The sequence below is a fragment of the Chlorocebus sabaeus genome, chromosome 3 (genome assembly GCF_047675955.1).
Source record: "Chlorocebus sabaeus isolate Y175 chromosome 3, mChlSab1.0.hap1, whole genome shotgun sequence".
NCBI classification, from domain to species: domain Eukaryota; kingdom Metazoa; phylum Chordata; class Mammalia; order Primates; family Cercopithecidae; genus Chlorocebus; species Chlorocebus sabaeus.
In genome coordinates, this window is record NC_132906.1 from 21,241,344 (window position 1) to 21,257,822 (window position 16,479).

At 37.9% G+C, this 16,479-nt stretch overlaps 1 protein-coding gene across 24 annotated transcripts in view; it reads right to left on the minus strand.

Moving 5' to 3' along the window:
* Nucleotides 1-16,479, minus strand: part of EPSTI1 (epithelial stromal interaction 1) — a 315,408-nt gene that overhangs the window by 209,165 nt on the left and 89,764 nt on the right. For all 24 annotated transcript variants that reach the window (XR_012092040.1, XR_012092053.1, XR_012092052.1 and 21 more), the window contains 2 exons: nt 11,264-11,337; nt 5,584-5,683 (listed from right to left, as the gene is read on the minus strand). Coding sequence is in view for 11 of the 24 variants with exons in the window: in XM_037986754.2 (XP_037842682.2) it covers nt 5,584-5,683; nt 11,264-11,337 (174 nt within the window). In the remaining 13 variants the exon portion in view is untranslated. The remainder of the gene's footprint in view (nt 1-5,583; nt 5,684-11,263; nt 11,338-16,479) is intronic.

The following is a 16,479-nucleotide window of genomic DNA, read 5'->3' on the forward strand; positions in this document are numbered from 1 at the left end:
CAGTGGCCGGATCTCAGCTCACTGCAAGCTCCTCCTCTCGGGTTCATGCCATGGCTTGGTTTTATCATAATTTTTGCCTTCCCCCTTTTTTTCTCTGGCTCTGACTTTTTACTGGTTCTGATATTTCCTCCAAGCCTCTGTAAATTGAGGCATAACTTTCCTCTTTCATTCCTTGGAGAAGCTCAGTCCTCATCTATCAGTCTTTAAATGGTGATATAGCCTTAATTTAATAGTTAATTCGAATATATTAATATAAGTGGTTAATCTATATATTAATTGCATCCACTTGTTATTTGCAAAACATGTCCTAAATAAAAGTTTAATTTATGTCCTCTCTTCTTACTTTTGTATGATATTCTTTTACGAACAGATGTTTTAAAATTTAATGTAGGTACAGTTACTTTTTTGGTTTTTTTTTTTTCTTGGTTTATACCTTGGGTCTTACAAAATCCTTTCTCAGCTCTATTTTATAAATAGCCTGTCTTATTTTCTAAAATGTAAAAGTTTTCCTTCCTATTTAGAAGCTTTAATCCACTTAGAAATGTTATGAATTATGTTGGGATCTAATTCCACGTAAGTACTCAATGGTCCCAACAGCATTTGTTGAAGAGTCTGTTTTCCCCCAGTGATGTGCTCTACCCCTTCTCTCATACAAAAAAAATTTAAAAATTCAGAAATGTTGGATGTGCTGGTGCCAATTGCATACCACACTAAATACACAATTAAGTTCCCATCTATACTTCTTTGTCTTTAGGAGTGAATTGGTTAATCTTGGTTCTTTGCTTTGATTACAATTTATTTGAATCTATAACTTATTTGAGAGCTCATTCCTATCGATTAACAAGGTATAACTCTTCATTTATTTATTCCACAGTATCTTTCTACAAAATTTTAGAATTTTTTTTTCTTTTTTCTTTTTTTTTTTGAGAAAGAGTCTTGCTCTGCCACCCAGGCTGGAGTGCAGTGTAGCCATCTCAGCTCACTGCAAGCTCTGCCTTCTGGGTTCATGCCATTCTCCTGCCTCAGCCTCCCAAGTAGCTGGGACTACAGGCACCCGCCACCATGCCTGGCTAATTTTTTTTGAATTTTTAGTAGAGACGAGGTTTCACCATGTTAGCCAGGATGGTCTCGATCTCCTGACCTCGTGATCTGCCTGCCTCAGCCTCCCAAAGTGCTGGGATTACAGGTGTGAACCACCATGCCCAGCCAATTTTAGAATTTTTTAAAAAGGGTCATGCAAATCTTTGATTGGATCTTTTAATTAGATTTATTTATTCCTAATGTGTAGAAATGTAGTTTTTACATATTGATCTTATATCTACCAACATTGCCAAGCGTTTTTTTCTTCTAATAATTTGAATGTAAATTCTTTTGGATTTTTTACGTAAATAATTGTATCATCTGTGATTTATAAAGGTTTTTTCCCCCTTTTCAATCTTTATATCTCTTATTTAACAGAAATTTTTTTATTATTATTATACAGTTTTGATCCCTTTATGAGGCAAAGAAATTTCCCTTCTATTCCTAGTTTGCTAGAAGATTTTACCATGAGTATTGTAATTTAGCAAATGCTTTTTCTGTACTCATTGAGATGATCATATGGAGTTTCTTTTATAATTTATGAGGTGAATTATCTCAGTAGGTTTTTTGTTTTGTTTGCAATAAGCCAAGCTTGCAATTCTGGCATAAATCCTATCTCATCAGGGTATGTTATGCTTTTTCATATTTATCCTGTCAAAATCTTGTGATTGTTTTGAATCTATGTTTATAAGTGATACTGAGTCTATTTTTTTCTATACAGTCTTTGTCTAATTTTAATTCAAAGTCACATTTACCTGCTTAATCATTTTGAATAATACTTCCTTCTTTTTAATCAGAAAAACTTTCTAGACATTTGAAATAATTTGCTCCTTGAAAGTTTAATAGAATTTTGCTCTACTATGTATAGGCCTGGTCTTTGTTTAATGGGAAGACAGTAAGACATTGCTGTTGATAGAGTTTGTATCACTTTGCATGTCCACCAATGATGTGTAAAGTACCCTTTCCCCCACAGCCTTGCCAACAGAGTATATCGTCAATCTTTTAGGGTTCTTTTTGCCAAATAATTGATAAGAAATGCCATTTTGGTCTAATTCTTTTTCAAGTCTGCTTGGTTGTCTTTCATTGTTGCCTATTTTTTGCTCATTATTTCAAATCCAATTTTTATTTCATCAAATGTTTTTTAAATTCAGTATCTCATCATTTTAGCACATGAAATCATCTGGCCCTCAGTCTGTCTGTTGTGTTTGTGATGTTGAATCACAACTACTTGTTTCCTTGTGTGTGCGGTAAGTTCCAGTTATTGTTTTATGCCTGGGATACGTCAGTGAACACAACAATCCAATGGCCCCGCCCTTGTAGAACGTGGAACATACATCAATCACCACAGGGAGAGGTGAAGAGTAAACAGTCAACAAAACGTACAAGGAAATCATGTTTTAGAAGTATGTTAGAAGTTGAAGAGTGCTATAGAAAAAGGGAGGGGAGCCTAGAAAGGGAACTGCAGGAGTCAGAGTGAGAGGACAGGTAGCAGCTTTAACTAGGATGCCAAAGTAACCTCACTGAGACCGTGGAATTCAAGAAAGTAAATGAAGGAGGACAAACTATATGGATATTATGGAGGATAGTATAGACAGAGCAGCCAGTGCTCTCAGCAAGAAAGCTGGTGTGGCTAGAAAGAAATGAAGAAGGAGAGCCAGAGGCCTAAGAAGGGGTCTGGATCATGCAGCACCTGGTAGGCTGCTGGAAGGACCTCGGCTTTTACTAAAAGTGATTGGGGGGGTGGTGGAAGCCATTGGAGGGGTATGCAGAGACAGAATCTGACTTCTGTCACTCTTGTATTGAGAGCAGACTGTAGGTAAGTAATTGTGGAAGGAAGGAAACCATCTAGGAGACTACTGCAAGTATCTGGATGAGCACTGAGAGAGGCTGGAAGCAGGATAATGATGATGAGGATGGTGAGAAGCTGTTGAATTGGATGTATTGGGAAGGAAGAGTCAAGAGGATTTGTTGATGGCTAGCTGTGTGGGTGTGAGAGAGAGACTGCACCATTATGGAAACAGGAAAATGTGCAGATAGAGCACTGGAGTAAAGGGGACCAAAGGTTAGGTTTTAGGCATGTTAAGGCTGAAATGTGTTATATCTTGGATAAGTAGAGATGTGTTGGGTAGGCAACTGGGTACACAAGTCTGGAGTTTGGAGGAAGGGGTCTGGGCTTGAAATAGAAACTTGGGAGTCATGAACATATAGCGAGCATCTAATTTCGTAAGAATGAAAGAGGTCATCAAGGTATTAAGTGAACATCAGTTCAGAAAGTGGTCCAAAGTAGATCCCTGAGGCACTTCACTGTTGAGAGGGCAGGAAGATGCAAGGAGTTCAGCAAAGAGGAATGAAAAGGGGTTATCACAGAGGTATATGAAAACCCAGGAGAGTACAGTGTCCCAGAAGCTAAGTAAAGAAACAGTTTTAAAGAAGAGGGAGTGATTCACCGTGACAAAGAATGGCGAGCAGTCAAAAGATGAAGATTGAGAAATAATCGTTGGATTTTGCAATGTGAACACTTTTAGTGACCACGAAAAGAACATTCTTTTTGATGGGTAGATTCTAAAACCTGATAAGAGTGGGTTTAAGAAAAAATAAAGAAATTAGAGATAGCAAGGATAGGCACCTTTTAATGTTTTAGTCTGAAGGAGGACAGAGAAACAGGGCAGTAGCAAGAGTTCGGAAATGTGCTATCAACAGAATTGATCATTGATTTATATTTTATGCTGATGGAAGTGTTCTAGTTGAGATGGAACATTCAGCAATTCAGTAGAGAGGAGAGAGTATTATTAGAACAAAATCCCCCAGGAGGTGGAGAAGATAAATCATAAAGCAAAGCAAGCACAGAAGTGCAGATGTCTGGAGGTCAATAGAGGTGAAGGTGGGCGCCTGAGGAACTTCCCAGATGTCTCTTGCTGCTTCTTTTAAGTAAGGAAAACACTGATAAGCCCTTTGGACTTGGATATGCCCATCCTCCTAAAAATTTCACCCAATCATCCTCGCTATTACATCATGAGAAAACAATGCTCCTCTCTTTGATCTGTGAGGAATCTAAGCAGAGATTTGTGGCTCACCAAGGCCTGCTAATAGTCATTGGAGAGCCAGATTGCCACAGCCTCACGTCCTCAGAAGCCTATGTGATATCCATTTACACCCTCCCATCATCTTCCCCTCAGCCCCAGATAGATACTTTCTAAGTTTTAAGAGCGGTTCCATAGAGAAGAAATGACAACCATACAGCGTGTTTCCAAGCCCTGACAAAATCTAAATTCCAATCACGTTTCACAACTAAGTTATACAAGCTTGGATAATGTCTTCAACTCACAATGGCCCATTTTCCACATGACTCCTACTCACATATTGTTACAAGACAGTATGTGTACATTGCATCGCACAATGCAAAGATCCTGCGTTTCAGTTATTTTCTCTGTTCCATACTGTCCCTATTCTGAATGCCAGAGTGTAACAAATGAGCATATATTAGGGATAAATAGACACATCCAGGAAGCGTTCTCTGCAAATTTGCTTATGTTCAATTATCTTAAATACGTATACATTTATAAAATCCATTCATCAATTTAAACTACTAGATTACTAGATGTCTTTCAAAGGTACATGCTATAAGATTTCTAACAGATTGACTTCTCAAACATGATCGTTGCTCTGTCGAGTATTTATAAAGGAAGATCTTCTCTAGACTTTCTAGGTCAGCAAGCACTTGATTATTTTGTTGTATTTTTACCAGTTTACAGATTTCTATCTGATGTGTGTGTATATAAAGGGAGTGAGTATGAGAGAGAGAAGGCAGTTATGCACTTGGACTTCAATTAAACTGTAAGGCCTATGGTCTTTAGTTTTTGATTTTATACACATTGCAAACCTCACAATTATATATATTCCAAAGCTTTGGTGCTCATTCAATAATATATCATGCACACAAAATACATTAAACACATATTACAACACAGTTGCAAGGTTTTCATCACAGAAATATGTAAGGATATTTCATTTTTTAAAAGTGCCTTTTGCTATAGGGTTTTTAAAAAATCATTTTGTAGTGAAAAATTAACTACTGGTTTCTTTGATGTGTTAGTTTGACTGAAAGAATGTATTACTAGAGAATGCTTATTATTTTTATAACCATATTTCATTTAAAATCTTTCTCAAAAAAAAAAAAAATGTTCATTTGTTTTTTTGTAGGTCTGGGCAAGGGATGATAAAAAGCCTTAGAGTCCAGGCAATCATGCTGAAAACAAAGGGCAGGTGTCATTTTTTATTGTGATTGGCCAGAGCTGAAATCAGGACTTTCTCCCTCTCTCAGAAGCTATTGTGGAATTTACAGTAATCCCCCTGGCTGACTGCCCATCACACTGCTGAACAGCATAACAACAACAAAAACATAATATCTGGGGAGAAGGCCAAAACATATATTAAAAATTCTCATTGTTTTTATTCTTCAACATTCAAAGACAATTTTTTTAAGAGAAAAAGAAAAAAACTCACCCAGCTGTTACCGCTATTCATATTCCAACAGCCTCCAGATTGCTCGAGGCCACCTGGTTGACTTTTGCCTTGGAGTCGGTCCAGAAAAGCATTATTTACCCTTTAAAACAATGAAAAATGTGTGTGAGTAGAAAGCTTGCTGCAGGGCTGAGAGATTTCTGAGAACCTAATGTGTTGTGTGAACTGACCGTGGGGATAGCTTCCTGGCTTCAGCTTAGAAGAAATCTACAGAAACTTCTCTTCATACTAAACATATGACACGCTATTAACCGCTCTTTACTGGAGATGGTGCCAATCTTGGCTCAAGCCAAAGGGGGTATGAATTCTTAACCTGAGAGTTTCAGGCACTCATCTCCTACCAGTTCAGCAAGACCCTAGTTCAAGAAAGAAACTACAGCCCTCAGAGTCATGCCAGGTATGAACCTCAGAGGCTGGAGAAAGACAGAAGCCTCAGCATGAACCAAAACATGAAGAAGAACCAAAGATAGCTCTATGGCATTATTGTTGCAAGATAGATGTCCTTCCCATGTTCCCTGCACTCCACTGCCAGTCTTGCTAAAGTAAACCCCACGCATGAAAAGCAGAAATGGAAGGTAGTAGGGTGATGGTTATATTATTCTATTTCTGGAGCTCGCTACCTGCTTGTTCACTTTATAATTAATCATTATAAATATCTGCTTTATGGACCTTTCTGTGTTTCATATTACAATTTTTAAATTTAAAATAATAAATCGGCCAGGCGCGGTGGCTCAAGCCTGTAATCCCAGCACTTTGGGAGGCCGAGACGGGCGGATCACAAGGTCAGGAGATCAAGACCATCCTGGCTAACACGGTGAAATCCCGTCTCTACTAAAAAATACAAAAAAAAAAAAAAAAACTAGCCAGGCGAGGTGGCGGGCGCCTGTAGTCCCAGCTACTCGGGAGGCTGAGGCAGGAGAACAGTGTAAACCCGGGGAGGCGGAGCTTGCAGTAAGCTGAGATCCAGCCACTGCACTCCAGCCTGGGTGACACAGCGAGACTCCGTCTCAAAAAAAAAAATTAAAAAAATAATAAAAAATCACAGGTAACACCATGCTCTGAGTTGCCCACGTATGGCTGAATAGACTCAGGAACTTGGAAGCTGAAGAAATGGCACTGCAATAGGTACCCTATGATATCAACAGATCATTTAGGAAGTGCAGAAATAAGACTCTAAGCTTCTTGGAAGCAGAAACACAATGCCTGGTGCATAGCAGCAAATATACATTTATGGAAGGACGGAAGGCAGGAGCCAGTCACAGGAGCCTCTCGTTCAGTCATGAAGATAAGCAGAATGTGGTCATAGTGAGTGGCTACAGGCCGGTGACTGGGGAGGTTTGGGAACTTTGAGGGAAATAAAGGCTGGGTGGCAGTCAAAGGCTGGAGGGGGTTTTTATCTGTCTGTGCTTGCTCAGTGCTAGCTAAGATGCCATCCGTGTGTGGGTTCAGTTGCTGTTTCTCAACAACTCTAGGTCCCATCGGGCTGTGGTTCCACCTCAGCTATTGTAAAGCTTCTTTCCTGTCTTACCATAAAATCCATCCAAGTGCCATAATTCTACTCAGCCTGTTTCACTGCCAAGCTCCATGTTTAAGTTACCTTCTCTGAATCTGTCAGCGTGCAGATAGAATAGTATCCAACTTCGCTGGAGACTCGACTATCAAGAAAAGGAGTGACCCTGCTCCCCATTAAACAACACAACCACTGGTATCCTGGATTGCCTACATGCCTGGGGCTGTTCTTACCCAGTCTTTTTTGTCATTAACAAAGATGGGCTTTCATTCAGTGTCCTCCACCCCACACCCAAACCACTGGAAGGCTTGTTAGCTCTACCTCCTGAACACATCCTAAATTCACGCTTTCCTTTCCATGGATACCACTCTAGTTTAAATTACTATCTCCTCTTCACCTTGCTAGTGCTTTCACTCCCACCTTCCGTAATCTAGTTCCCATACAACAACCTTACTAGATTATGAAAGAAATCTTGTCTTCCTTTAGCTTAAAATTCTCCCATGACTTCCCATTGGTCTTAGAATAAAACTGGCTTACAAAATGTTGTGTTATCTTGCTCCTGCCTACCTTTCCTCCCTCACTGAGTATTATTCTCTTCTTCACTCACTATAATCCCATCGCATGGGGTGAGGTGTGGTGGCTCATGCCTGTAATTCCAGCGCTTTGGGAGGCCAAGGCGGGTGCATCACTTGAGGTCAGGAGACCAGCATGGCCAACCTGGCAAAACCCCTATCTCTACTAAAAGTACAAAAATTAGCCCAGCACAGTGATGGACACCTGTAGTCTTAGCAACTCAGGAGGCTGAGGCAAGAGAATCACTTGAACCCGGGAGGCAGAGGTTGCAGTGAGTGGAGATGATGTCACTACACTCCAGCCTGGGTGACAGAGCAAAACTCTGTCTAAAAAAATAATAAAAATCAAAAATAAAATAAAATAATCATAAAATCCCATCACTTGGGACTCAAAAAGTCCAAGCTCATATGCACTTGAGAGCCTCTGCGCTTGCTTCTCCCCTGTTTGTAGGCCATCTAAGTCCATGCATCTGCCCCCAGTCTCTATGTGGCTGGTTCTTCCTTTTCCTTTGATGTCACCTCTGCAGTGAGGCTTTCCTAAGTAACCTATCACCTCCAGTTTCTTCCTTAATATCTCCTTGTGATATGGTCCTCACAGTACACATCACCATCTGAAATAACAGTGCCTTTGATTGTGGACTTCCATTTCTCTCCTCCAGATTATAATTTCCACATGGTCAGGGACCCCTTCTGCCATGTTTTGCCCTGTTCCCGGGACCTAGAACTAAATCTTTATGGAACGTGACCTGATAATGTAGTTACTGAATGAACAAATCTTCCTGGCACATGTTCTTCACCCTGAAAACAACATGGATGATGAGTGCAGACTGCAAAACAGCTCACTGGCAATTGCTCTCAATTCACTCAAACCCTGCGAAGACCGATGCCTTGTCACGAAGACACAAGGTAATGTGATTCACTTTTGAGCATCAGTTACTAAGAGGACATCAGAGTGGTTGAGCACTCTTTGATACTATAGGAGTGTCCTCAACTTGCCTATGTCCATGGCAGCGTGAGTCAGCCAGAGATAATGGGGGGTAAAGAGTTTGCTTCTCTCAATTCCTATCAAGAATCTAAATGGGAGGGAAAAGAACCAATTTCTATTTTTGTTTAATAGTTTCAGAAAGTGCATACATGCTACTGCGGTCAAAGTTGTGCTCTAGGTTTTCTTCTGAGGGTTAATTTGGATAAAAATAATTATTCAGGGATGGTTCAAGTTTGAATAAATCAATTCGGTTCATCCCAGTTTTCACCTCATGACCCAAATCCTTTCAAATCCTTGACCCCCATGCTCCCTCATTTCTCGCCAGAGTTTCTACTTGTCTTCTCCTACTCAAATACTTACAACGGGTCAGGTCCAGGTGCACTCAAACTCATTACAGGTTCATTGAAAAGCTTGTCAGGAATCTCACAGCTTTCTATTATAACACTCAGAGTTGAGTTTTCTGCAATGTGAACTTTTAAACTGTAGAAAGCACGTTGTCTTTTTGATGCCAATAAAATTGTGCCTCTGGAGAAAATCTAATTTACATCCCCCACACACATACTATATAGCTTGTGGTGTTGCCTTGAGTAAGAATGGACACGGCTATTTTATTAAGAGTTCATTGAATATGTATTCTCACATGATAACATGGGAAAGCTCATGGCACGCTTTAAAGGCAATACAAATGTAAGCTCTTTTCAAAAATTGATGAAGAGCATAAAATATATATTTAATAACTTGATCAGAGACTTCAAAACTAATTACTGAGTTTATTATCTAGAAAAATCTCTTCTTGGATTAAATTTGGAGCTATACATTTATTGGATCTATTTAAGTAGAATCAAAAGAAAGAGAAAATAACATATAAACAGCCCCACCAATATTTAGGTATTCAATAATACGAAAATAAAGAATGAGAGCCAAGATTCCTATAACAAAAAAGTTATCTTTTCCACCTCTAATCAAATAGCTTGGGTGTTTATTAGGTGCCCATCAAAGATAAATATTTTAGCAATGGAGCCTATTAATGTGACACATCACTATGTTTAAGATGCTTAAAGTCTTACAGTTCAATTAATCCTCAGAAGTCCAGAGAAATAACTGGCTACTACTGGCAATCAGTTTATAAATACAATATCAAGTGTTTTATTAAACAGAAAGTATTTTAAAGAAAAAATAGGCCAGGTGCAGTGGCTCATGCCTGTAATCCCAGCACTTTGGGAAGCTGAGGCGGGCAGATCACCTGAGGTCAGGAGTTCAAGACCAGCCTGGCCAACAGGTGAAACCACATCTCCACTAAAAATACAAAAATTAGCCGGGCATGGTGGCATGTGCCTGTAATCCCAGCTACTCAGGAGGCTGAGGCAGGAGAATCACCTGAACCTGGGAGGCAGAGGATGCAGTGAGCCAAGATCCCACCACTACACTCCCGCCTAGGCAACAGAGTGAGACTTTGTCTCAAATGAGAGAGAGACAGAGAGAGAGAGAAGGAGGGAAGGAAGGAAAGAAAACAGTAATAAAATGATGAAATTATGGCCTACTTTATAATAAATAGTTAGCATCCTTCCCCACCACCATCTCATCCAACAATGTAGCCTAACCAACATATCAGAGTTTTGATATTTCCTTAAATAAGAGAAAAAATATATAACTCACATTTGTGGTTTTAAAACTATTTTGACTGGACTATGGGAACAACATAGTCCAGTCAAATAAATGTGAGGCCACCGCCCACAGTTAGAGGCACCATCAGAATAGGGCACATCCACTGAACGCTTTTTAAAGTCTCTCATTTAGAAAATGAAACCACCATAACTTAAAAACACACATTAGTGACAGTGAGAAGGTTAAATACATAAAAGAAGCCATTCACTATCAAAAGAATTTGTTCCTTTACATTGTGAAAACCCTTACATTCTTCTCCAAGATACTCAAGTACACCCCTAATGAACTCCAACAACCCGTGTCCCCCCTAGAAATCTTAGCATAAGAATGGCAGACAATATGGTGCTTATTAGCACTGTCCCAACAGTAACATGATATTTTACTAGGTATTCTTAAGTCTGACATTAAGATTAAGATGGAGAGTGCTCAGACTATTTGAAAATTACTTAATGGTTCTAAGATTTTTTTCTCTAATGTATTTGTCAATATTAAATAATTTTAATGAGTTTTTGTCTGAGCTTTTGTACTCAAGTATGGGTATCTGACCATCTATATTAACGTAATTATTCTAATTAAGTCTATAAATGGTACAGCATCATCTCAAATTAGGATGCTCTGTCCCATGGAAGGAAAATTAAACAAACCTTAATTGAACACACAGCTTAAGAACATGATTCAGTTTCCTAATGTGAGTTTATGCCACCTATCCAAGGAAATTGGATATTTGTGTGCATGCACATATGTACACGTGTGCTCATATATGTAGCAGTTGGCATACCTCATACATATATCACATCTCAACAACAGATTTAAATGTCATACACATTCCAAAACCATAATAATGTTACTGTAATGTTTTCCTAAAACACTGTACAAACTTTGTAGGTAATTGATTTAACCAAGGATGCTTATTTTATTAGCCAGTTATACCTCCTGTGTTCAGTCTGGTGGACTTTGGCTCTTTCTTCCTCTTGCTGCTGCCGCTTAAGTTCCAGTAATTCACTCTAAGAACAATAAAAGTTTTAAAATATGGTTTTCAATTAACACGGTTGTACAGAAGACACCCAAATCAATTACATATTTAACCTCAACTGGTACAATATTTCATTTTTGAAACTTTTACTTAAGTACTATTTGGATGTGAAATTATTTTCTTATATACATAGGTAGCAAATAACTGTGGCTTAGTCAAACAGAATTGCTCTGTGAGTGTAAAATTGCTAGATTAAAAGCCAACGTGCATGGTCAAGATACTAGACCAATAGGTACAACACAAACAGAGAAAAATACAATGTAAGTCAAATTCATCTATGTCTTACAGATAAAAACAAATCAAATTAGTTCCTTCAGGAATATCACACAATACTATTTCTTGGTATTTCTCTAGTATTTCTTTCCTAATAAATTCATAGCAACTTACAAATAAATATTGGACTCAATCTTGTAGTATAATTCTCTTAATAAAACATTCTCTATCCTGGAGAATAAGCAATCACCTATTATTGGTTAGTTACTTCTTAATACCAGCAGAACTTTGAGATCTCTGGAGGAGATAGTTTGCTTCATATAAATCACATTATTATAACTAAATCTTTAGCTTCCAACAGTCTGCTTATCTTCTGGGAAGATGCAACTTAACTTCCAGACCCAGTTCCTATGTTTACAGTATTATACCAAAGAACCAATCCCAGGATTTCTCTAATACCCAACTGTCTATCCTAAGGCAGAATAAATTTTAATCCCATTTCAAAGACAAAAAAATGCAAAGAGAAGAAAATTACTAGGCCCAAGTCATATACCAGTGCCTGAGTCAGAGAGCCTTTCTGGTAGAGAAAATACTGTGTCTTAATCAACACATACCAATAAAAGGTTGCTATTGTTGTTTTAACTCCCAAACTTCCTTGATGAAAAGTATACAAAAAACTCAGAGTTCAGGTTGACATTTTATTAACTTTGTTCAAAGACCCTCTAATATTCCACAGTCCCCCAAAATAAAAAGACTTGTTTCTTATACTGTGATATTCTAAATAAATTGTTCATCAATCCCTAAAGCACATTACTTAACTCTAATTCCTATGTAACACCAAGGGGAAATCATTGAATAACATTTGAGTTTTTGAAATCAGTGAATAATATTTGCCCACTCGATAAGCATTTATTATGCACCTAGCTGCCAAGTTTTATGCTCAGTCTCACTCGTGCACAACAGGATCGTTTTTTTAGTCTACCAAGTATTAGTACTCCTTATTAGTACTACCAAGTATTAGTACTCCTTATCAGTACTACCAAGTATACCGATGTGAAAGAAGCTCCTGTCTTCTCCCTCGTCTCCACAATCATTTTCAATTTCTGCATGTGGTTTTGTCAGTAATTATCTTCTTCTTAATAGTATGCATGTTTATTCATTTCTTAATGTTAAAAAAACTGTATCATCTTTTGACTACCTACAATGGAAAAAGATTGATGTCTCTATTACTACCTCCACCCCATCCCAACTTCCTCTCATAGTACACCCCCAGTCTCATTCTCTTACAATATTTCTTTTTTTAACATTCAGTGTGGTGGGAGAGGGATCTAGAAATCCTATAGCTCCTCATTCAAGTTTCTAATTCACCCTCCTGTTTTCAAGTCTAGGCTTCAAAGGTACTAGGTGCCTCCGATTCCTGAACTTAACCAACTTCTGTCTTACTGCTTCTTGCAAATGAGTTCTGGCTTATCCTGCTCCACTAAATCAGTTGCCACTGACCACCTAGTTCCAGATTTAAATTTTTGGCTTGTATCTTCGCTGCAGTCTACTAGTCTGTTCTTTTGCTCTTGTTGGCTTATGGCTTTTTAAAAAAAAAATTCCTGTATTTTTAGTGGTATATGGGGAAAGAGTGATAAAACATAAGCAAACGAAATGCTTTTGATGTGCAATGTTTAACCAGAAAACCTTAATATTTTCTAATATAAGTTTTACCAGAATTGTATTATTTGATCCTAACAACAATTGCAAAGGTAGGCAGGCAAACAAAGTATTATATGATAAATGAATGAGCAACATCATCCTCACCTTACAGATGAGGAAACGGGATCAGAGACAAGTTTTAGTAACTTGTCAAGACCTAATAGCTTATTAGTAGCAAAATAAAGACTGGGGCTTACATTTTCTTGTATCTAATAATCTTTTGCAGGATGCATTCAAAATAAATGGTTGGAATTGAGGATGTCTTCATGGTGGTTCATCATACTCAAGTATAAGTAGTCACGTCCAGAACTATAAGACCCATTCACATTCAAAAGCTTTAGCAGAATATATGGTAACCCAAGCACAAATCTAAACCCTTTTTGCCAAAGGATGCTGATTATTTTCACATTCATTAACCCTATTTCTCCAAGGACCAACTTCTGGTATCTGGCCCATTGTGAGTTTAATATAATGAACTCTGAACAAACTAAACTCTCATTAGTTCTGGAGTATGACACAAAGACAAAAAAAGTATTTTATATATATATATATATATATGCATATTATGACATGTTACTTTAAAATAATTTTTAAGATAATTTTTTCAGACTTGGCAAAATGATCATGAAACTTGTCTGAGAAAAAAAAATGCAATCGTAGCCATAAAAAAATCCTGAAAAAGAAAACAAAAAAATAAGAAAGAATCAGCTTCATCAAACATTGAAAGACATCATAGGAGAACACGTGGATGAGGACAACACACACTGGGGCCTGTTGGAGTGGAGGATGTAGGGGGAGGGAGAGCTAATGGATGCTGGGCTTAAAATCTAGGTATTGGGTTGATCTGTGCAGCAAACCACCATGGCACATGTTTACCTATATAACAAACCTGCACATCCTGCACATGAACCCCTGAATTTATAAGTTGAAGAAAAAACAGATCATAAAACTATAGTAATTAAAACAATTCGAGTCTAAGAAGAGATGTGATACATATGGAAATGTAGTTTATCATACAGTTGTTGTGCTAAACCAATGCAGGAGACAGAGTTTCATGAATGATGATGGACTAGCCAACTACTGTAAGAAAGATCAAAACTGGATCCTTAACTTTGATTAAATAAATTTTATAGAAGTCTAAGATTTGAGCCTAGACGATGGGAACAGAAGTTTTCAAAGGCAGCACAGGTGAATTTATTTATAAACTTGGAGTGAGGAAGTTCCAGAAGTTATAAAAAGAAAAAGACTGATAAATTTGGCTGCATGAAAATTCAAACCTTTCATTTGGAAAAAAATACCATAAAATTTTAAAATGAACTGTTAATGAATGTTTAGGATACACAAAGGCTAATTCCATTTTCATTTATTTATTCATTAAATATCTGAGTGTCTATTATGAGCCAGGCTTGCATCTACATGATAGGCTATAGTAGTGAACAAGAGAGATGAGATCCTTGCTCCTTTAGAGTTTATGTTCTAGAGAAAGGCAACCCATAAACAAGTGAGAAAAATATCCAACTGTAATCCCAGGCAGAGGATTAAAACACACTGATGTGAGATTCAGTGGCTCAGTGACTATTTTAGGTTGAGACTCAGGAAATGTCCCAGAAAGTGGGTAAGGACTTCACATAAACCAATGCAGAAAAAACAACCAAACAGAAGAAGGGCCAAGGGATAGGAACAGGCAGTTCACAGATAAACTACAGATTGCCTGTCCGTTCAAAATGGTCATTATCTTCACTCAAAATCAAAGAAAAATTAAAACAATGAGATAAAATGTTTCTATTGCATTGATGAAAATCAGAAAAGTTTGACAGAAAACACTCTGGTATAGCATCTAAATTAGTGAAACCTAATTTGGTTTTTGGAGGTCAATTTAGCAATAAGCATCAAAATGTAAGATGTATACATCCCTTGCAGAAGTGTTCAAAGATGTATGTATATGAATATTCACAGTTATATTATTGAAACTGTAAAAGTTCAGGGAAAAGTGTTAATGCCTACCAACAAAAAACTCGCCTGATAAGTGAGACCATCAGCACAATGGAAGACAATGAAACAGTTACAAAGAATAAGATGGATGTTTTGTAAGGCAGAGCGGGGGGCCTATGGAGAGATCTCTAAGATACATTAAGTGAGAGAAGATAGGTTCAGAGCCGTTTTCTTGGGATGCTTCTACATAAATAGAAAACACATACATTTATTCATTTCGACTCTTATATGCTGATGTGTATCCAAAACATTTATTGAAAAACTACACAAGAAAATGTTAACTGTAATTAACACTGGGTAGCAGCGCTTGAAGTGTGAATGGGCAAGAAAAGGATACTTTACTATCTTACAAAGTTTTTGTTTATTAACTTTTGAACCATGTGTATATATGATTTCCTCATACCATCAGTAGGAATTTATTATCAGTGTGAGAGGCCATTTCTGTTTCCTTATACTTTCCTTTATTTAAAAATCTCAATAAATATGTAAATTTTAACACAGAGAGATATAAAAGAGGAAAAAACTACATATGAAGCTAAGAACTGTTAGGGAGGAAGAAGATGGGAAGAGAGCAACATACATCATCCTATTATGGAGGCAAGGAAAGGGGATAAGAGATAAAGACCAGGAGGAAAACGAGGACAGGAGCTCATGAGGCATCACCATGCAAGAACATTGCTCCAGATGGCCGAAGGGAAGGTGCTGGCATCGCTGCACTCAGGATTATTATCCTATAACTAGCAAAGCATATTTACTAAGGAGAGGCTGGTTTTTCTTCCGTACTAAGAAGGATAATTTCAGCTAATTAATTTGTTCTGCTGAACTGACAGCCACTGAGGAGGTGTCTGCATGCCTTATAAGCATATTCTTGGTTCATTTACTGAGATCCCACACAGAAGTTCAATATCTAGAGTTAAGCAAATAAAAAATAAGTTGTTTTTGTTCCAAGGACCAAGCTTGGGACATGAAAAGCATCAAAGCGCTCTAAGCAGGAGGACAATGACAACAACATCTGAGACATTGTTAAGGCCTGGCCTACTCAATGCATATTGTCACACGCCAACCATTTTCCAGATACCTGGGTTCATGCTAAAGGTACAGATACCAGCACAGCTCCACCCTGAAGTAAATCACGGTATAATGAGGCAGACGGACCCAGAAACAACTCTGATACAAGGTAAAAAGAAATGTGCCGCTAAACACAACT